This window comes from Coregonus clupeaformis, chromosome 3 (genome assembly GCF_020615455.1).
Source record: "Coregonus clupeaformis isolate EN_2021a chromosome 3, ASM2061545v1, whole genome shotgun sequence".
Classification (NCBI taxonomy): domain Eukaryota; kingdom Metazoa; phylum Chordata; class Actinopteri; order Salmoniformes; family Salmonidae; genus Coregonus; species Coregonus clupeaformis.
This window is the reverse complement of record NC_059194.1, coordinates 11588971-11605747: the sequence shown is the minus strand read 5'-3', so window position 1 is coordinate 11605747 and position 16777 is coordinate 11588971. Positions and strand designations below refer to the sequence as shown.

General features: G+C 42.3%; 1 protein-coding gene across 1 annotated transcript in view; it reads right to left on the bottom strand.

Moving 5' to 3' along the window:
- Positions 1 to 9026: 9026 nt before the first annotated feature.
- Positions 9027 to 16777, bottom strand: part of LOC121538134 (annexin A5-like) — a 41096-nt gene continuing 33345 nt past the window's right edge. The window contains exons 7-12 of the mRNA XM_045206488.1: positions 13005 to 13055; positions 12181 to 12274; positions 11975 to 12070; positions 11695 to 11753; positions 11433 to 11555; positions 9027 to 9490 (exon numbers count right to left, since the gene is read on the bottom strand). Coding sequence (XP_045062423.1) covers positions 9431 to 9490; positions 11433 to 11555; positions 11695 to 11753; positions 11975 to 12070; positions 12181 to 12274; positions 13005 to 13055 — 483 coding nt within the window. The 3' untranslated portion in view covers positions 9027 to 9430. The remainder of the gene's footprint in view (positions 9491 to 11432; positions 11556 to 11694; positions 11754 to 11974; positions 12071 to 12180; positions 12275 to 13004; positions 13056 to 16777) is intronic.

Here is a 16777-nt window from a genome sequence, read left to right as displayed (position 1 = left end):
CACGTTCCCCAGGTGTCATAACGGAATTGAACTATTTCCATCTTCCCAAATCCACAGGTGAGCTGACTAAAATAACCACTGTTATGTTGTGTTAAATATTATGTGCCATTATCCTCCATAAATCTTCTCTGCTGCCATGTTGTGACAGACTAAAGTACCAATTATTTGAAATTGGGGGGAATTGTAGGCCTACTGTCAGTGGCGGCTGGTGAAAAATATTCTCGGTGGGGCTGTGCCATACTTTTTTTTTTCCTGTAACCATCGCGATATATTTTAACACAAACTGCAGGACAGCAGTGCTCAGTGAAACATTCAGTAATTATTTAATGCCAATATTAAAAAGTTGAGGCATTCTTACACAAAAACATATTACACAAACCCAAGCCTTTCATTTGCATTTAAAGTGAACTTTTTACCATTGGTAGTAAACAGGCAACGCAACAGGCATGCTGTCAGAACAGAGTGGAAAGTGGACAATAACATGAAATTATTATAAAGTTTATAGGAAATCTTACACTGTATAAAAGGATGTATAATATAGAAATGGATATCAAGTGGATGAACTCAAACCTTTGACTGGAAGAATAGCATACAGTATTTTATGATCATACTAAATGTGACTAATTGTTAATGTGCTCCAGAACTGCAACAATTAATTGATACAAAACAACATATATACAGTAATATTAGCAAAGACACTATTAAGACTTTCTAGAGTACCATATATAACTGGATTTTTTATGCTAAGGTCAACTATATACAAAGAAACATGCGGCCAGAGCTGCTCTGTGTGTGTGTGTCTGTCATCTTATTTGTACAGGAATTTTGCCCGTCTGTCCTTCTGAGTGGCAAACCTCTCAATGACCCTTTGATTAAAGTCAGGAATGTCCCTGACAAGTTTCTTCTCCATGGAGAGCATGGCCAGAGCGTTCAGGCGATCCTGTGTCATGCTGTTTCTCAGGAAGGTCTTGATCCTTTTCAGTGTAGAGAAGCACCTTTCTGACTCAGCAGTTGTCATGGGTGTGGTGATGAGGATCTTGAGGAGGCTGGCAGTCTCTGTGAAAGTGCTCTGAAGGTTGTTCTCCATGAAGAACTGGTACAGGGGCACTGCACCACTACAAGCCTTGAACTCACTGTTCTCATAGATGAGGGACAGTTCGGTTTTGAGCTTGGCCTTGTTCAACATGGGGTACGCCTCCACGGTTGTTTCAAGCGCTGTATCGGGGAACTTCACACTGTGTTGTGGGAACAACTCTCCGTGCAATAGTGTTGCGCTGATGAGGTGCTGGGTGAAGGAGAACCTCTCTTTGGCATGACTCAGGATGGTATCACATACCTGTAAAAGATACATCATCAGCTTTAATTTGCAATTAAGCTATTTTGATGCAAGTGATCCTGACTGACACATGCCTATGTCCAACTCAAGTATATGATTACCAAGGTGCTGATTGTTCAGGGTTTTGGCTACATACTACCAGGCCTGAAAAAAGTTCTATGGGGAAACACTGACAATTACATCACAACTTACCTCTATAGCCAACCTCTGTTGTTCTCCTGGTCCCAGCATCCTCCGTCGCTTGATGGGCTGTTGCTGCTCGTCAGATGCGCTGTCCCCACACAAAGAGGGAATTGAGGCCCTGGGTCCAAAAAATAAAGTTTAATTTGATAACTTGCAATCAGACTTCTTAGCTCACTGTAATTCCCCCTCAACACACAACCAGTGACTTTTATATATATATATATATATATATATATATATATATATATATATATATATATATATATATATATATATATATATATATATATATATATATATATATATATATATATATATATAGACAGACAGACAGACAGACAGATAGTGTGTATATACACACAAACTATGTCTAGTAACTGCTTTTAACCTGTGATGTACATAATTAACTGATGTTATTACGTTTTAAAGCCTTTTTCTATTACATTTGTGAGAGGGATGCAACATAATTTTGTTCTGCTGTGCACTTAGCAATAAAGTTAATCTTCAATAACAACTAGGCCTCTTCTAGAAATTGACCTGGTGGACACCTGAATAATTATTACAAACTGTGTAGTACTTTCCTGCATTATTATCAACGTCTGATTGTGTCTTTTTGGACAAACACTTGTTCTCGTGGTCGAGTAACAACAACTGCGCTCCTTGAGTGACGGGGTGGTACTTGGTGAGAGAGGGAGAGAGACGACCCAAATTGCGGAGTAAACTAGAAAAACGGACGTTACACATGGCGGAGTGGCATTACCACATTTAACAAACCAAACATTGAAATACCGTTATAGAAGGTAAAGTAAAAACCCAAACTGGTCTGTGCATCAATACCGGTATATAGTAATATATAGGCAACATACCGTAAATCTGTATCAATTATGTATCAGTTTTACATGTGACCCATATCAAATTTGCGCATTCACACTGAAGGAGCACACAAATGCAATGCTCATTTGGCGTGATTGTCGTGGTAACACAGGTGAAAAAAAAATCCTGAATGGTATCCTAATGGCAGCCATTTTGGTTAGGGGAGAAATACAAACAACTCTACTGCCATACATTCCAATTAGACTGAAGGCATACAGTTGTGTCCAAATATATTGGCACCCTTGGGCTTTTCTTAAATAATTCCCTATTTCTTCTAAAATCAGTTGAAATTTGAGAGGAAAAAATGGGTCTCCACACCTTTAATTATATTTCTGTAAACTTAAGTTTACAATTGTAATTTAGAAAATATAGACAAATGTCATGGACTAAATTATTGGCACCCTGGAGCTAGTACTTGGTTGCACAGCTTTTGGCCAAGATAGCTGCCAACATATGCTTATTGTAGACATCAATGAGCTTGCTGCACCTTTTCTGCTGGCAATTTGGCCCATTCTTCAGCAGCAAACTGCTGTAATTCTTCAATGTTTGAGGGTTGCACTCCACCAACTTCTTTTTTCAGATCTTGCCAAAACTAATGTGGTCCCGTGTAGCTCAGTTGGTAGAGCATGGCGCTTGCAACGCCAGGGTTGTGGGTTCGTTTCCACGGGGGCCAGTATGAAAAAATGTATGCACTCTTAACTGTAAGTCGCTCTGGATAAGAGCGTCTGCTAAATGACTAAAATGTAATGTAAATGTCTTCTCTTTCCTTTTAAAATACTAAAACAAATATAATTGTGACGGCTCTATGATAATCACTCACTTTGATGACCAGACACATTTAGGCTTTTAAACTGTTGTAAGTGAACTATTCATCTTTCTAACAGCATCTTTATCAGCCAATAGTATATATAGTTATTTACCTGATTGTTAGCATGCTTTCTGTGAACCTCTGGACAAGTGCTTTAATGAAGACAGGGTCGATGTTCCTCTTCTGCAGCTGGCTGAAAAGCATGTCCACATTTGGCATGATCTTGTGGAACAGTGCCAGGAAAAACAGAAAGCCTCGTCTTCGAGCATCCTCACAAAGCCCCCGCCTCTCTGACAGTCGGGGCATCAAAGTTCCCAGAGTCTCTGATGGTCTGGAAACACGTTAGGAGGTCATCCCTGTACTCGTACACAGTGTTGTGTAACGGTAGCTGTCTTCAGGTGCTCCTCCAGCACACTGTCGAGGGAGGCAACAAAATCCACTAAGCCCCGGAAAATGCCGGGGTTGTCCGAGGAGTCAGTCTCCTCGTGCCCACGCAAGGCCAACTCAAAAGCCCCACAGAACTTCACACAATCGATAATTTTGGATAGAATGTGCCTGTTTTTATCCACCTCCTCATTGTGTTTCCTCACCGCAATCCTGTGGCCGTCATCCAGCTGCGTAGCAATGTTCACCCTTCCTAATACAGCTAGCTTTACAGAGTTGTCCATGTGTGCCCTGGTGTTCTCATGTTTCTTTACCTTCTCTGACAGGTGCTTCATATCCCTCACTCCGGTACCTGTCCATGCTGAATCTGACCCCGTCGTTTTAAAAAGCAAGCACGGAAAGCAAAATAAAGCATTAGCATCAGTGCACCCAGCTAGCCAAGCCTTCCTGGTGTACCAGCTACGGGAGAAGCACGCGATATACTGCTTCCCTTTCTCGCTAGCCTGCTGTCTGATTGAGAGGTCAGGTTGATCTGGGCCCAGCTCTTTCACCCGAACTTTCTCTGACAAAGTTCTCCTCTCAAACGGATCTTGGAGGAGAGATTTCACCGAGTTAGGGTTGGGTCTTGGAGGAGTAACGTTTGCGTTCGCCATTGTCGTCTAGTAAAAATGGCGCCACTGGAGCCCGGTCCTTATTTTATCAGGGGGCGAGCTTGGGGCGATAAAATAATCGCCCTCCTTGGATTCGAATTAAAATCGCTGATTAGCTACATTTTATGTCATACATTCATATCTTAAATTAGCAATTGGCTTAACTGCTACGTAGACCCGCCTCCTCGGGGCACTTTCTGTATCGCCCAGAGCTGACGAGGCGTTTGACAGGCAGAGGAAAGGTTGCGAATATTATTTTCTATCATATCTTACATATTACTGTGTGCATTCCATATTTCAAACACACAAATATTGACATACTGATGTTTTTATTATTATTATTATTATTTTTATTTTTTTATTAAAAAAAAAATAATTTTATTTAAGGGGGCGGCGCCCTAGCGCCCTCTATCGGCCAGCCGCCACTGATATATACTGAGATCATGTGACACTTAGATTTTGAAACAAGTTATTTTTTTCATTTCATTTCACCAATTTTGACAATTTTGTGTATGTCCATTACATGAAATCCAAATAAAAATCCATTTAAATTATAGGTTGTATTGCAACAAAATACGAAAAATGAGGAATACTTTTGCAAGGCACTGTATATGTTGAAACCTAACTACGTGTTGCAACCTAACTACTCTACATATTGCAACCTAACTACATGTTTTAACCTAACTACAGTATATGTTACAATGTAACTACATGTTGCAACCTAAGTACATGTTGCAACATAACTATGCTACATTTTGCAACATAACTATGCTACATGTTGCAACATAACTATGCTACATGTTGCAACATAACTACGCTACATGTTGCAACATAACTACGCTACATGTTGCAACATAACTACGCTACATGTTGCAACATAACTACGCTACATGTTGCAACATAACTACGCTACATGTTGCAACATAACTACGCTACATGTTGCAACCTAAGTACGCTACATATTGCAGCCTAACTACATGTTGCAACCTAACTACATGTTGCAACCTAACTACATGTTGCAACCTAAATACATGTTTTAACCTAACTACAGTACATGTTACAATGTAACTACAGCACTTGTTACAATGTAACTACATATTACAATGTAACTACAATAACTATTACAAACTAACTACATGTTACAAACTAACTACATGTTGCACCCTAACTACAGTACATGTTACAATGTAACTACAGTACATGTTGCAACGTAACTTCATGTTACAAGCTCACTACATGTTACAACCTAACTACATGTTGCAACCTAACTACATGTTGCAACCTAACTCCAGTACATGTTGCAACAAACTACGCTACATGTTACAACCTAACTACATGTTGCAACCTAACTACAGTACATGTTACAATGTAACTACAGTACATGTTACAATGTAACTACATATTACAACCTAACTACAGTAACTATTACAAACAAACTACATGTTGCAACCTAACTATTCTACATGTTGCAACCTAACTATGCTACATGTTGCAATGTAACTACAGTACATGTTACAATGTAACTACAGTACATGTTACAATTTAACTACAATACATGTTACAATGTAACTACAGTACATGTTACAATGTAACTACATGTTGCAAGCTAACTACATGTTGCAACCCAACTACATGTTGCAACCTAACTACAGTACATGTTACAACCTAACTACATGTTGCAACCTAACTACAGTACATGTTACAACGTAACTACAGTACATGTTACAACCTAACTACAGTAACTATTACAAACTAACTACATGTTGCAACCTAACTACATGTTGCAACCTAACTACATGTTGCAACGTGTTGCAACCTAACTACATGTTGCAACCTAACTACAGTACATGTTACAATGTAATTAAATATACAACCTAACTACAGTAACTATTACAAACTAACCATGTGTTACAAACTAACTACATGTTGCAACCTAAATACGTGTTGCAACCTAACTACATGTTGCAACCTAACTACATGTTGCAACCTAACTACATGTTGCAACCTAACTACATGTTGCAACCTAACTACAGTAACTATTACAAACTAACTACATGTTGCAACCTAACTACATGTTGCAACCTAACTACAGTACATGTTACAATGTAATTACATATACAACCTAACTACAGTAACTATTACAAACTAACCATGTGTTACAAACTAACTACATGTTGCAACCTAAATACATGTTGCAACCTAAATACATGTTGCAACCTAACTACATGTTGCAACCTAACTAAGCTACATGTTGCAACCTAACTAGGCTACATGTTGCAACCTAACTAGGCTACATGTTGCAACCTAACTATATATTACAACCTAACTACAGTACGTGTTACAATGTAACCCAACTGGTATCAATAGGGAGACTTCTGTGGTATCAATAGGGTGTCTTCTGTGGTATCAATAGGGAGACTTCTGTGGTATCAATAGGGAGACTTCTGTGGTATCAATAGGGAGACTTCTGTGGTATCAATAGGGAGACTTCTGTGGTATCAATAGGGAGACTTCTGTGGTATCAATAGGGAGACTTCTGTGGTATCAATAGGGAGACTTCTGTGGTATCAATAGGGAGTCTTCTGTGGTATCAATAGGGAGTCTTCTGTGGTATCAATAGGGAGGTCCACTAGGTATGAACTCCCTGCTCGTTTTGGCTGTTTCTCCCATCTAGTGGTAGAATATCAATATCACTAAAGACTCCACAGCCATTCGATTTGACGACCTGTAAACTATTGACTAAACTCGGCCAATTAGATATGACATGAGTTACTATGTCATGGAGATATACTCATCTTAGAGGTGACTGATACCTTTAATATCTGCCCACTCCTGTTGCACATCACAACTTGATGTTATTAATGGGTGAAACATAATAGTAGACATGAACCTTTTAATAATTGAACAACAACTTTGTAATTCGAACTCAGACACAAAGGCATTAATCAAGATAGAGTAAGATAGCATGTTGATTTAGGTAACAATAAAGAAAATAACCTAATATAGAGCAATAGTACTCCCATTATTTCTTGAAATTGGACATCTTTAGCAAAACAAAGCATAGTTTGGTTCACATGACCATAACAGTCAAATAAAGGACAGAGTATTTGAACAATATAAGAAAAAAGAGGGCACACAGTGTTGAGTTCATTATGTGTTGAATGTGGGCAATCAAGATACATAGCCAATACAATGAAGTGGTAACTTAAGCCAATCGTCGAACAGAAGCCAATAAAATCAAGTGTTAATTAATGATAATTGACCGACAGAGTATCAGGTGTAGCTCATTGCAGCGCTATCACGCATCATCATACAGTGCCACATCATCAAAAAGTCCTCAGTCATTTCCTCCACAAAGGTTGCAACCTAACTCCAGTACATGTTGCAACAAACTACACTACATGTTACAACCTAACTACATGTTGCAACCTAACTACAGTACATGTTACAATGTAACTACAGTACATGTTACAATGTAACTACATATTACAACCTAACTACAGTAACTATTACAAACAAACTACATGTTGCAACCTAACTATTCTACATGTTGCAACCTAACTATGCTACATGTTGCAATGTAACTACAGTACATGTTACAATGTAACTACAGTACATGTTACAATTTAACTACAGTACATGTTACAATGTAACTACATGTTGCAAGCTAACTACATGTTACAACCTAACTACATGTTGCAACCTAACTACAGTACATGTTACAATGTAACTACAGTACATGTTACAACCTAACTACAGTAACTATTACAAACTAACTACATGTTGCAACCTAACTACATGTTGCAACCTAACTACATGTTGCAACGTGTTGCAACCTAACTACATGTTGCAACCTAACTACATGTTGCAACCTAACTACAGTACATGTTACAATGTAATTACATATACAACCTAACTACAGTAACTATTACAAACTAACCATGTGTTACAAACTAACTACATGTTGCAACCTAAATACATGTTGCAACCTAAATACATGTTGCAACCTAACTACATGTTGAAACCTAACTAAGCTACATGTTGCAACCTAACTAGGCTACACTTTGCAACCTAACTAGGCTACATGTTGCAACCTAACTAGGCTACATGTTGCAACCTAACTATATATTACAACCTAACTACAGTACGTGTTACAATGTAACCCAACTGGTATCAATAGGGAGACTTCTGTGGTATCAATAGGGTGTCTTCTGTGGTATCAATAGGGAGACTTCTGTGGTATCAATATGGAGTCTTCTGTGGTATCAATAGGGAGACTTCTGTGGTATCAATAGGGAGACTTCTGTGGTATCAATAGGGAGACTTCTGTGGTATCAATAGGGAGACTTCTGTGGTATCAATAGGGAGACTTCTGTGGTATCAATAGGGAGCCTTCTGTGGTATCAATAGGGAGACTTCTGTGGTATCAATAGGGAGTCTTCTGTGGTATCAATAGGAAGTCTTCTGTGGTATCAATAGGGAGGTCCACTAGGTATGAACTCCCTGCTCGTTTTGGCTGTTTCTCCCATCTAGTGGTAGAATATCAATATCACTAAAGACTCCACAGCCATTCGATTTGACGACTTGTAAACTAAAGACTAAACTCGGCCAATTAGATATGACATGAGTTACTATGTCATGGAGATATACTCATCTTAGAGGTGACTGATACCTTTAATATCTGCCCACTCCTGTTGCACATCACAACTTGATGTTATTAATGAGTGTAACATAATAGTAGACATGAACCTTTTAATAATTGAACAACAACTTTGTAATTCGAACTCAGACACAAAGGCATTAATCAAGATAGAGTAAGATAGCATGTTGATTTAGGTAACAATAAAGAAAATAACCTAATATAGAGCAATAGTACTCCCATTATTTCTTGAAATTGGACATCTTTAGCAAAACAAAGCATAGTTTGGTTCACATGACCATAACAGTCAAATAAAGGACAGAGTATTTGAACAATATAAGAAAAAAGAGGGCACACAGTGTTGAGTTCATTATGTGTTGAATGTGGGCAATCAAGATACATAGCCAATACAATGAAGTGGTAACTTAAGCCAATCGTCGAACAGAAGCCAATAAAATCAAGTGTTAATTAATGATAATTGACTGACAGAGTGTCAGGTGTAGCTCATTGCAGCGCTATCACGCATCATCATACAGTGCCACATCATCAAAAAGTCCTCAGTCATTTCCTCCACAAAGGTAGAGCAGGGCCTTTCCGTAGTCCCCAGTGGTGTCCTCCTGGGAATGAGTAAACAAATAAACACAGACTGGCATGAAAGGTGTTGTCAGCACTACCAAACAGACAATCAGCCTATGGATTACATAGGTCCTGTATACTCAGGTTGTACAGCTGATGTACAACACATTTGATAGATATTTTTCTGATACAACAGAGAGTTATTCTGCAAAAAAAGGTTTACAAAACCATTGTGCAGTGTCTTCACAATGGTTGTGTAAACAAATGTCTGTCATACTGCACATTGTCAACCTGACGCAAGTGATTATTACCAAGTCAGAGAGGAAGGCTGCTCATTATTACCAAGTCAGAGAGGAAGGCTGCTCATTATTACCAAGTCAGAGAGGAAGGCTGCTCATTATTACCAAGTCAGAGAGGAAGGCTGCTCATTATTACCAAGTCAGAGAGGAAGGCTACTCATTATTACCAAGTTAGAGAGGAAGGCTGCTCATTATTACCAAGTCAGAGAGGAAGGCTACTCATTATTACCAAGTCAGAGAGGAAGGCTACTCATTATTACCAAGTCAGAGAGGAAGACTGCTCATTATTACCAAGACAGAGAGGAAGGCTGCTCATTATTACCAAGTCAGAGAGGAAGGCTGCTCATTATTACCAAGTCAGAGAGGAAGGCTGCTCATTATTACCAAGTCAGAGAGGAAGGCTGCTCATTATTACCAAGTCAGAGAGGAAGGCTGCTCATTATTACCAAGTCAGAGAGGAAGGCTACTCATTATTACCAAGTTAGAGAGGAAGGCTGCTCATTATTACCAAGTCAGAGAGGAAGGCTACTCATTATTACCAAGTCAGAGAGGAAGGCTACTCATTATTACCAAGTCAGAGAGGAAGACTGCTCATTATTACCAAGACAGAGAGGAAGGCTGCTCATTATTACCAAGTCAGAGAGGAAGGCTGCTCATTAATACCAAGTCAGAGAGGAAGGCACCTCATTATTTCCAAGTCAGAGAGGAAGGCTACTCATTTTTACCAAGTCAGAGAGGAAGACTGCTCATTATTACCAAGTCAGAGAGGAAGGCTGCTCATTATTACCAAGTCAGAGAGGAAGGCTACTCATTATTACCAAGTCAGAGAGGAAGACTGCTCATTATTACCAAGTCAGAGAGGAAGGCTGCTCATTATTACCAAGTCAGAGAGGAAGATTACTCATTATTACCAAGTCAGACAGCATGTTATGCTGAGTCATGAATAATAGTGTCATGAATGGATGATGTAGGCTGTAGATGGCGGGGTTGGAAATAAGGACGCATGACAGGAGGTTGCATGTATGTACTGGTCCTATCCATTTGGCATTACACCAGTCTCTAGTACGCCCTCATCATTCTGCCTCCAGTGTGGTATCAACATCTCCCATGAAACCAGCTATTTTATTCTTCCTATCCACATACTGATGAGCTAAAAACCTAGGAGGAGACTCAGGAGAGTAAAAGCTTGTCACAGTGGCTCACTCGCTACAATATTTAGGGAGCTTGTGGCTGAGGCAGCTGGAATAATGGACCTGTCACTCAGGTGATTTCCCAGTGTATTGGCTGTGACACAAATCTATCTAATGACTCTATCAGTGGAGGCTGCTGAGGAAAGGACGGCTCACATGGACACCACATCTTTGATGTGGTTGATCCCACTCCATTGACTCCATTCCAGCCATTATTATGAGCCGTCCTCCCCTCAGCAGCCTCCACTGCTCTCTAGTGTCACTTGTTAGGTGGAAGCTGAGTATAGAAGTGGATTATTATGGTTAGTCGTTTGGGGTAAAGGTGAGACTATTGAATTGTACCTGGTTAGAGGAGAGACTAGTCCACTGTACCTAAAAATGAACCTATATGCAAACAGTTAGGGGAGAGACTACACCATTGTGCCTGAATCGTTAAAAAGGAGACTAGCTTATTGTACCAGAATGGATAGAGGTGAGACTAGCCCACTGTATACCTGAATGGTGGTGTAGAGAGAGGCCCCATACATCTTCTTAAACCAGGCTCTGATGTCCAGCATGTCTGTCTCAGCCCTGGACACCATGATTCTCATCAGAGTCTGGTCATCAGTGCCAGCACGCTAACAAAAAAACAATAGACATCACAATTACAAATGCCTAAACCTAACTTCCTGAATACTTTTTGGAGATATGCGGTGGTAATTGAAACTTTCTGGTAAATCCTCCATGGGATGATAGATGAGAACACAAAGACCATACCCTCATAGACCTGTAGAGGGACTCTGCAAAGTAGGCTGGGACACTCTTAGCACACTTCACTATGGAAAGGAAAGATGACATTCCCAAATAATTAGTTCATTTTTCAATATAAAGCATGTATGTACAAGATGTATTGACTGATAGGTGGTTTAGGTTTGATTTATCAAAATGCAATACAGAAATCTCATTCTTTAATTGTGTTAGATTTTAGTTTTGTATATTTTTTTCAAATATTTTTTAAACTTTACTGTGGCTGCTTGTCATCATTGTAGAGTCTTACCAACTGCCAGCATTAAGTTCTCCAGGTTTCCAGTAGTCTCGCCCTCAATGCTGTCCTCAATATCATTGCCAGACAGCTTCTTGTAGGCGTCAAACACTTGCAATGAAAAACAAAATACATATGAGAATTTGATGTTATTTGATGTTATAATAAAAGTGCAGAATGCAATTCTGTTTTAATGATTGAATGAAATGGCACACACACACCTAGTCGAAGGTGTTCATGGCTCCTATTGCCCAGGATGTTGATGAATTTCTCTTCGCTTGTGCCAACTTTCCCCTCGCCAGCAGCAATCAGTTCCTGAAGCGCACACACACACACACACACACACACACACACACACACACACACACACACACACACACACACACACACACACACACACACACACACACACACACACACACACACACAAACACACAAATATAAGTACCCCACTGATAACATTGCTCAGTGCGCTTTAATAAACTGTTATTACAAGTGTGGTATGCAAGTGTTTGCCTCAAATCCTGTCATTGGTGTTCAGAATGTCTGTTTAATACAACCTTTATTAGTTGCAGTAGAAAGTAGTAACCCGGAGTTACAATGTTTGATCAATGATCTATGAAGAAATGTAAATGTTTTGGAGCCAGTCACTGAAAATAATAAGGCCATGATCAATGAAGCAGCTGACAAAGGCAGGGGACCTGTATTATACATGTATGTGTAATCATTAAATGTCGTGTAGCCTACAACGTTGATCCAAGTATGAAAACAAAATACCTACAAATGAATGTTAGTTTTTAAGTCCATGGGATTTTCCGTTCCAGGAAGCAGATGTACTAAATCCATTTTTCATATCGATCATTTATCAGTGATCACTATGATACACTTGAAGCTTGCTTTGTCCTTTAGGCCTACTGTATGGTAATGGTTTGGCGCCATATCGTGAGCATGCTAATATTTGAGCGCTTGAAGACAAAATGTAATTATGTCTTGCCATATAGCGCAGCACTTAGCGATCATCCACCCGCTAATTGGATTCTGTTACCTTTGCGTCTTTCTCAATCCTGTCTTCATCCACCCCTTCGTCCCTGCTCCCCTACACAAGAGAACAGAGGAGCAAAGGGGAAGAAAAAAGAACAGAGGGAAAAAGGTCAGTGCATCATGGGAGAAGAGTGATGTCTACCCTTCATGACCTCATCTTTGCTGATTGCCTCCCAACCTGGCAACCTGGTGGGTTAGGTTACCAAGACCCAGAGGACCATGATATACCTACCGTACGTACCCTTCCCTCCTCATTCCTCCTCATTCCATCCTCACCTTTCGTGAACCACTCATGACTTTATAATGACATCACCAAAGCACTCCCATTATCAGAAAGGAAATACTTTATCTCCCTCATCCCTCTCTCTCCTCATCCCTCTCTCTCCTCATGCCTCTCTCTCCTCATCCCTCTCTCTCTCTCATCCATCTCTCTAATATCCCTCTCTCTTATCCCTCTCTCCTCATCTCTCTCATCCCTCTCTCTCATCCCTCTCTCCTCATCCCTCTCTCTAATCTCTCTCTCATCCCACTCTCCTCATCCCTCTCTACTCATCCCTCTCTCTCATCCCTCTCTCCTCATCCCTCTCTCTAATCTCTCTCTCATCCCTCTCTCCTCATTCCTCTCTCCTCATCCCTCTCTCCTCATCTCTCTCTCCTCATCTCTCTCTCATCTCTCTCATCTCATCCCGCTCTCCTCATCCCCCTCTCTCATCCCTCTCTCCTCATCCCTCTCTCCTCATCTCTCTCTCATCCCTCTCTCCTCATCTCTCTCTCATCCCTCTCTCCTCATCTCTCTCCTCATCCCTCTCTCATCCCTCATCCCTCTCTCCTCATCCCTCTCTCCTCATCGCTCTCTCAACCCGCTGTCCTCATCTCTCTCTCATCCCTCTCACCTCATCTCTCTCTCCTCATCCCTCTCTCCTCATCCCTCTCTCAGCCCTCTCTCCTCATCCCTCTCTCATCCCTCATCCCTCTCTTCTCATCCCTCTCTCCTCATCACTCTCTCTCATCTCTCTCATCCCTCTCTGCTCATCCCTCATCCCTCACTCCTCATCCCTCTCTCATCCCTCTTCTCTCATCACTCTCTCCTCATTCCTCTCTCCTCATCCCTCACTCATCCCTCTCTCCTCATTCCTCTCTCCTTATCTCTCTCCTCATCTCGCTCTCATCCCTCTCTCCGCATCTCTCTCCTCATCACTCTCTCCTCCCTCTCTCCTCATTCCCCTCTACTCATCTCTCTCTCATCCCTCTCTCCTCATCCCTCTCTCAACCCGCTGTCCTCATCCCCCCTCTCATCCCTCTCTCTAATCCCTCTCTCCTCATCTCTTTCTCTCATCCCTCTCTCCACATCTCTCTCTCACCCCTCTCTCCTCATCTCTCTCCTCATCCCTCTCTCTTCTCCCTCTATCATCCCTCTCTCCTCATCCCTCTCTTCTCATCTCTCTCATCCCTCTGTCCTCATCTCTCTCTCATCCCTCTCTCCTTATCCCTCTCTCATCCCTCTCTCCTCATCCCTCTCTCCTCATCTCTCTCATCCCTCTCTCTCATCTCTCTCCTCATCCCGCTCTCCTCATCCCTCTATCCTCATCTCTCTCTCCTCATCTCTCTCTCATCCCTCTCTCCTCATCCCACTCTCCTCATCCCTCTCTCCTCATCTCTCTCTCTCATCCCTCTCTCCTCATCCCTCTCTCCTCATCTCGCTCTCATCCCTCTCGTACCTCTCTCCTCATCCCTCTCTCTCTCTCATCCCTCTCTCATCCCTCTCTCCTCATTACTCTCTCCTCATCCCTCTCTCCTCATCCCTCTCTCCTCATCTCTCTCTCACCCCTCTCTCCTCATCTCTCTCTCTCATCTCTCTCTCCTCCTACCTCTCACCTCATCTCTCTCCTCAACCCTCTCTCATCATCGCTCTCTCCTCCCTCTATCCTCATCCCTCTCTCCTCATCCCTCTCATCTCTCCCTCCTTATCTTTCTCATCCCTCTCTCCTAATCTCTCTCATCCCTCTCTCCTAATCTCTCTCATCCCTCTCTCCTCATCTCTCTCTCATCCCTCTCTCCTCATTCTTCTCTCCTCATCTCTCTCCTCAACCCTCTCTCCTCATCTCTCTCTCCTCATCCCTCTCTCTCTCATCCCTCTCTCCTCATCATCTCTCTCTCATCCCTCTCTCCTCCTCTCTCATCCCTCTCTCCTCATCTCTCTCCTCATCTCTCTCTCATCCCTCACTCCTCATCCCTCACTCCTCATCCCTCTCTCATCTCTCTCCTCAACCCTCTCTCCTCATCCCTCTCTCCTCATCCCTCTCTCTCCTCATCTCTCCCATCCCTCTCTCTCATCCCTCTCTCTCTCATCCCGCTCTCCTCATCCCCCTCTCTCATCCCTCTCTCCTCAACTCTCTCTCCTCATCTCTTTCTCTCAACCCTCTCTCCTCATCCCTCTCTCATCCCTCGCTCCTCATCCGTCTCTCATCTTTCTCCTCACCCCTCTCTCTCTCATCCCTCTCCCTTATCCATCTCTCCTCATCCATCTCTCATCCCTCTCTCCTCATCTCACTCTCTCAACCCTCTCTTCATCTCTCTCATCTCCCTCATCCCTCTGTCCTCATCTCTCTCCTCATCCCTCTCTCCTCATAACTCTCCTCATCCCTCTCTCTCCTCATCTCTCTCTCATCCCTCTCTCCCATCCCTCTCTCCTCATCCCTCTCTCATCCCGCTCTCCTCATCCCCATCTCTCATCCTTCTCTCCTCATCCCTTTCTCTCATCCCTCTCTCCTCATCCCGCTCTCATCTCTTTCGTCCCTCTCTCTTCATCCCTCTATCCTCATCTCTCTCTCTCATCCCTCTCTCCCATCCCTGTCTCTTCTCCCATCCCTCTCTCATCTTGCTCTCCTCATCCCCCTCTCTCATCCCTCTCTCCTCATCCCTTTCTCTCATCCCTCTCTCTCATCCATCTCCCTCATCCCTCTCTCCTCATCCCTCTCTCCTCATATCTCTCTCTCATCCCTCTCTCATCCCTCTCTCCTCATCTCTCCCTCATCCCTCTCTCCTCATCCCTCTCTCTTATCCCTCTCTCATCATCACTCTCTTTCTCTCCTCATCCCTCTCTCATCTCTCTCCTCATCCCTCTATCATCTCTCTCCTCATACCTCTCTCCTTATCCCTCTCTCCTTATCCCTTTCTCCTTATCTCTCTCTCATCCCTCTCTCTCATCCCTCTCTCATCCTCCCCTCATCCCTCTCTCCTCATCCCTCTCTCCTCATCCCTCTCTCTCTCATCCCACTCATCTCTCCCTCATCCCTCTCTCATCTCTCCCTCATCTCTCTCTCATCCTTCTCTCATCATCTCTCTCTCTCCTCATCCCGCTCTCCTCATACCCCTCTCCTCATCCCTCTCTCTCATCTCTCTCTCTCCTCATCTCTCTCATCCCTTTCTCCTAATCTCTCTCATCCCTCTCTCCTAATCTCTCTCATCCCTCTCTCCTCATTCCTCTCTCCTCATCTCTCTCCTCAACCCTCTCTCCTCATCTCTCTCCTCATCCCTCTCTCTCTCATCCCTCTCTCATCATCTCTCTCTCATCCCTCTCTCCTCATCCCTCTCTCTCCTCATCTCTCCCATCCTTATCTCTCATCCCCCTCTCTCTCATCCCGCTCTCCTCATCTCCCTCTCTCATCCCTCTCTCCTCATCCCTCTCCCTTATCCATCTCTCCTCATCCCTCTCTCATCCCTCTCTCCTCATCTCACTCTCTCAACCCTCTCTTCATCTCCCTCATCCCTCTGTCC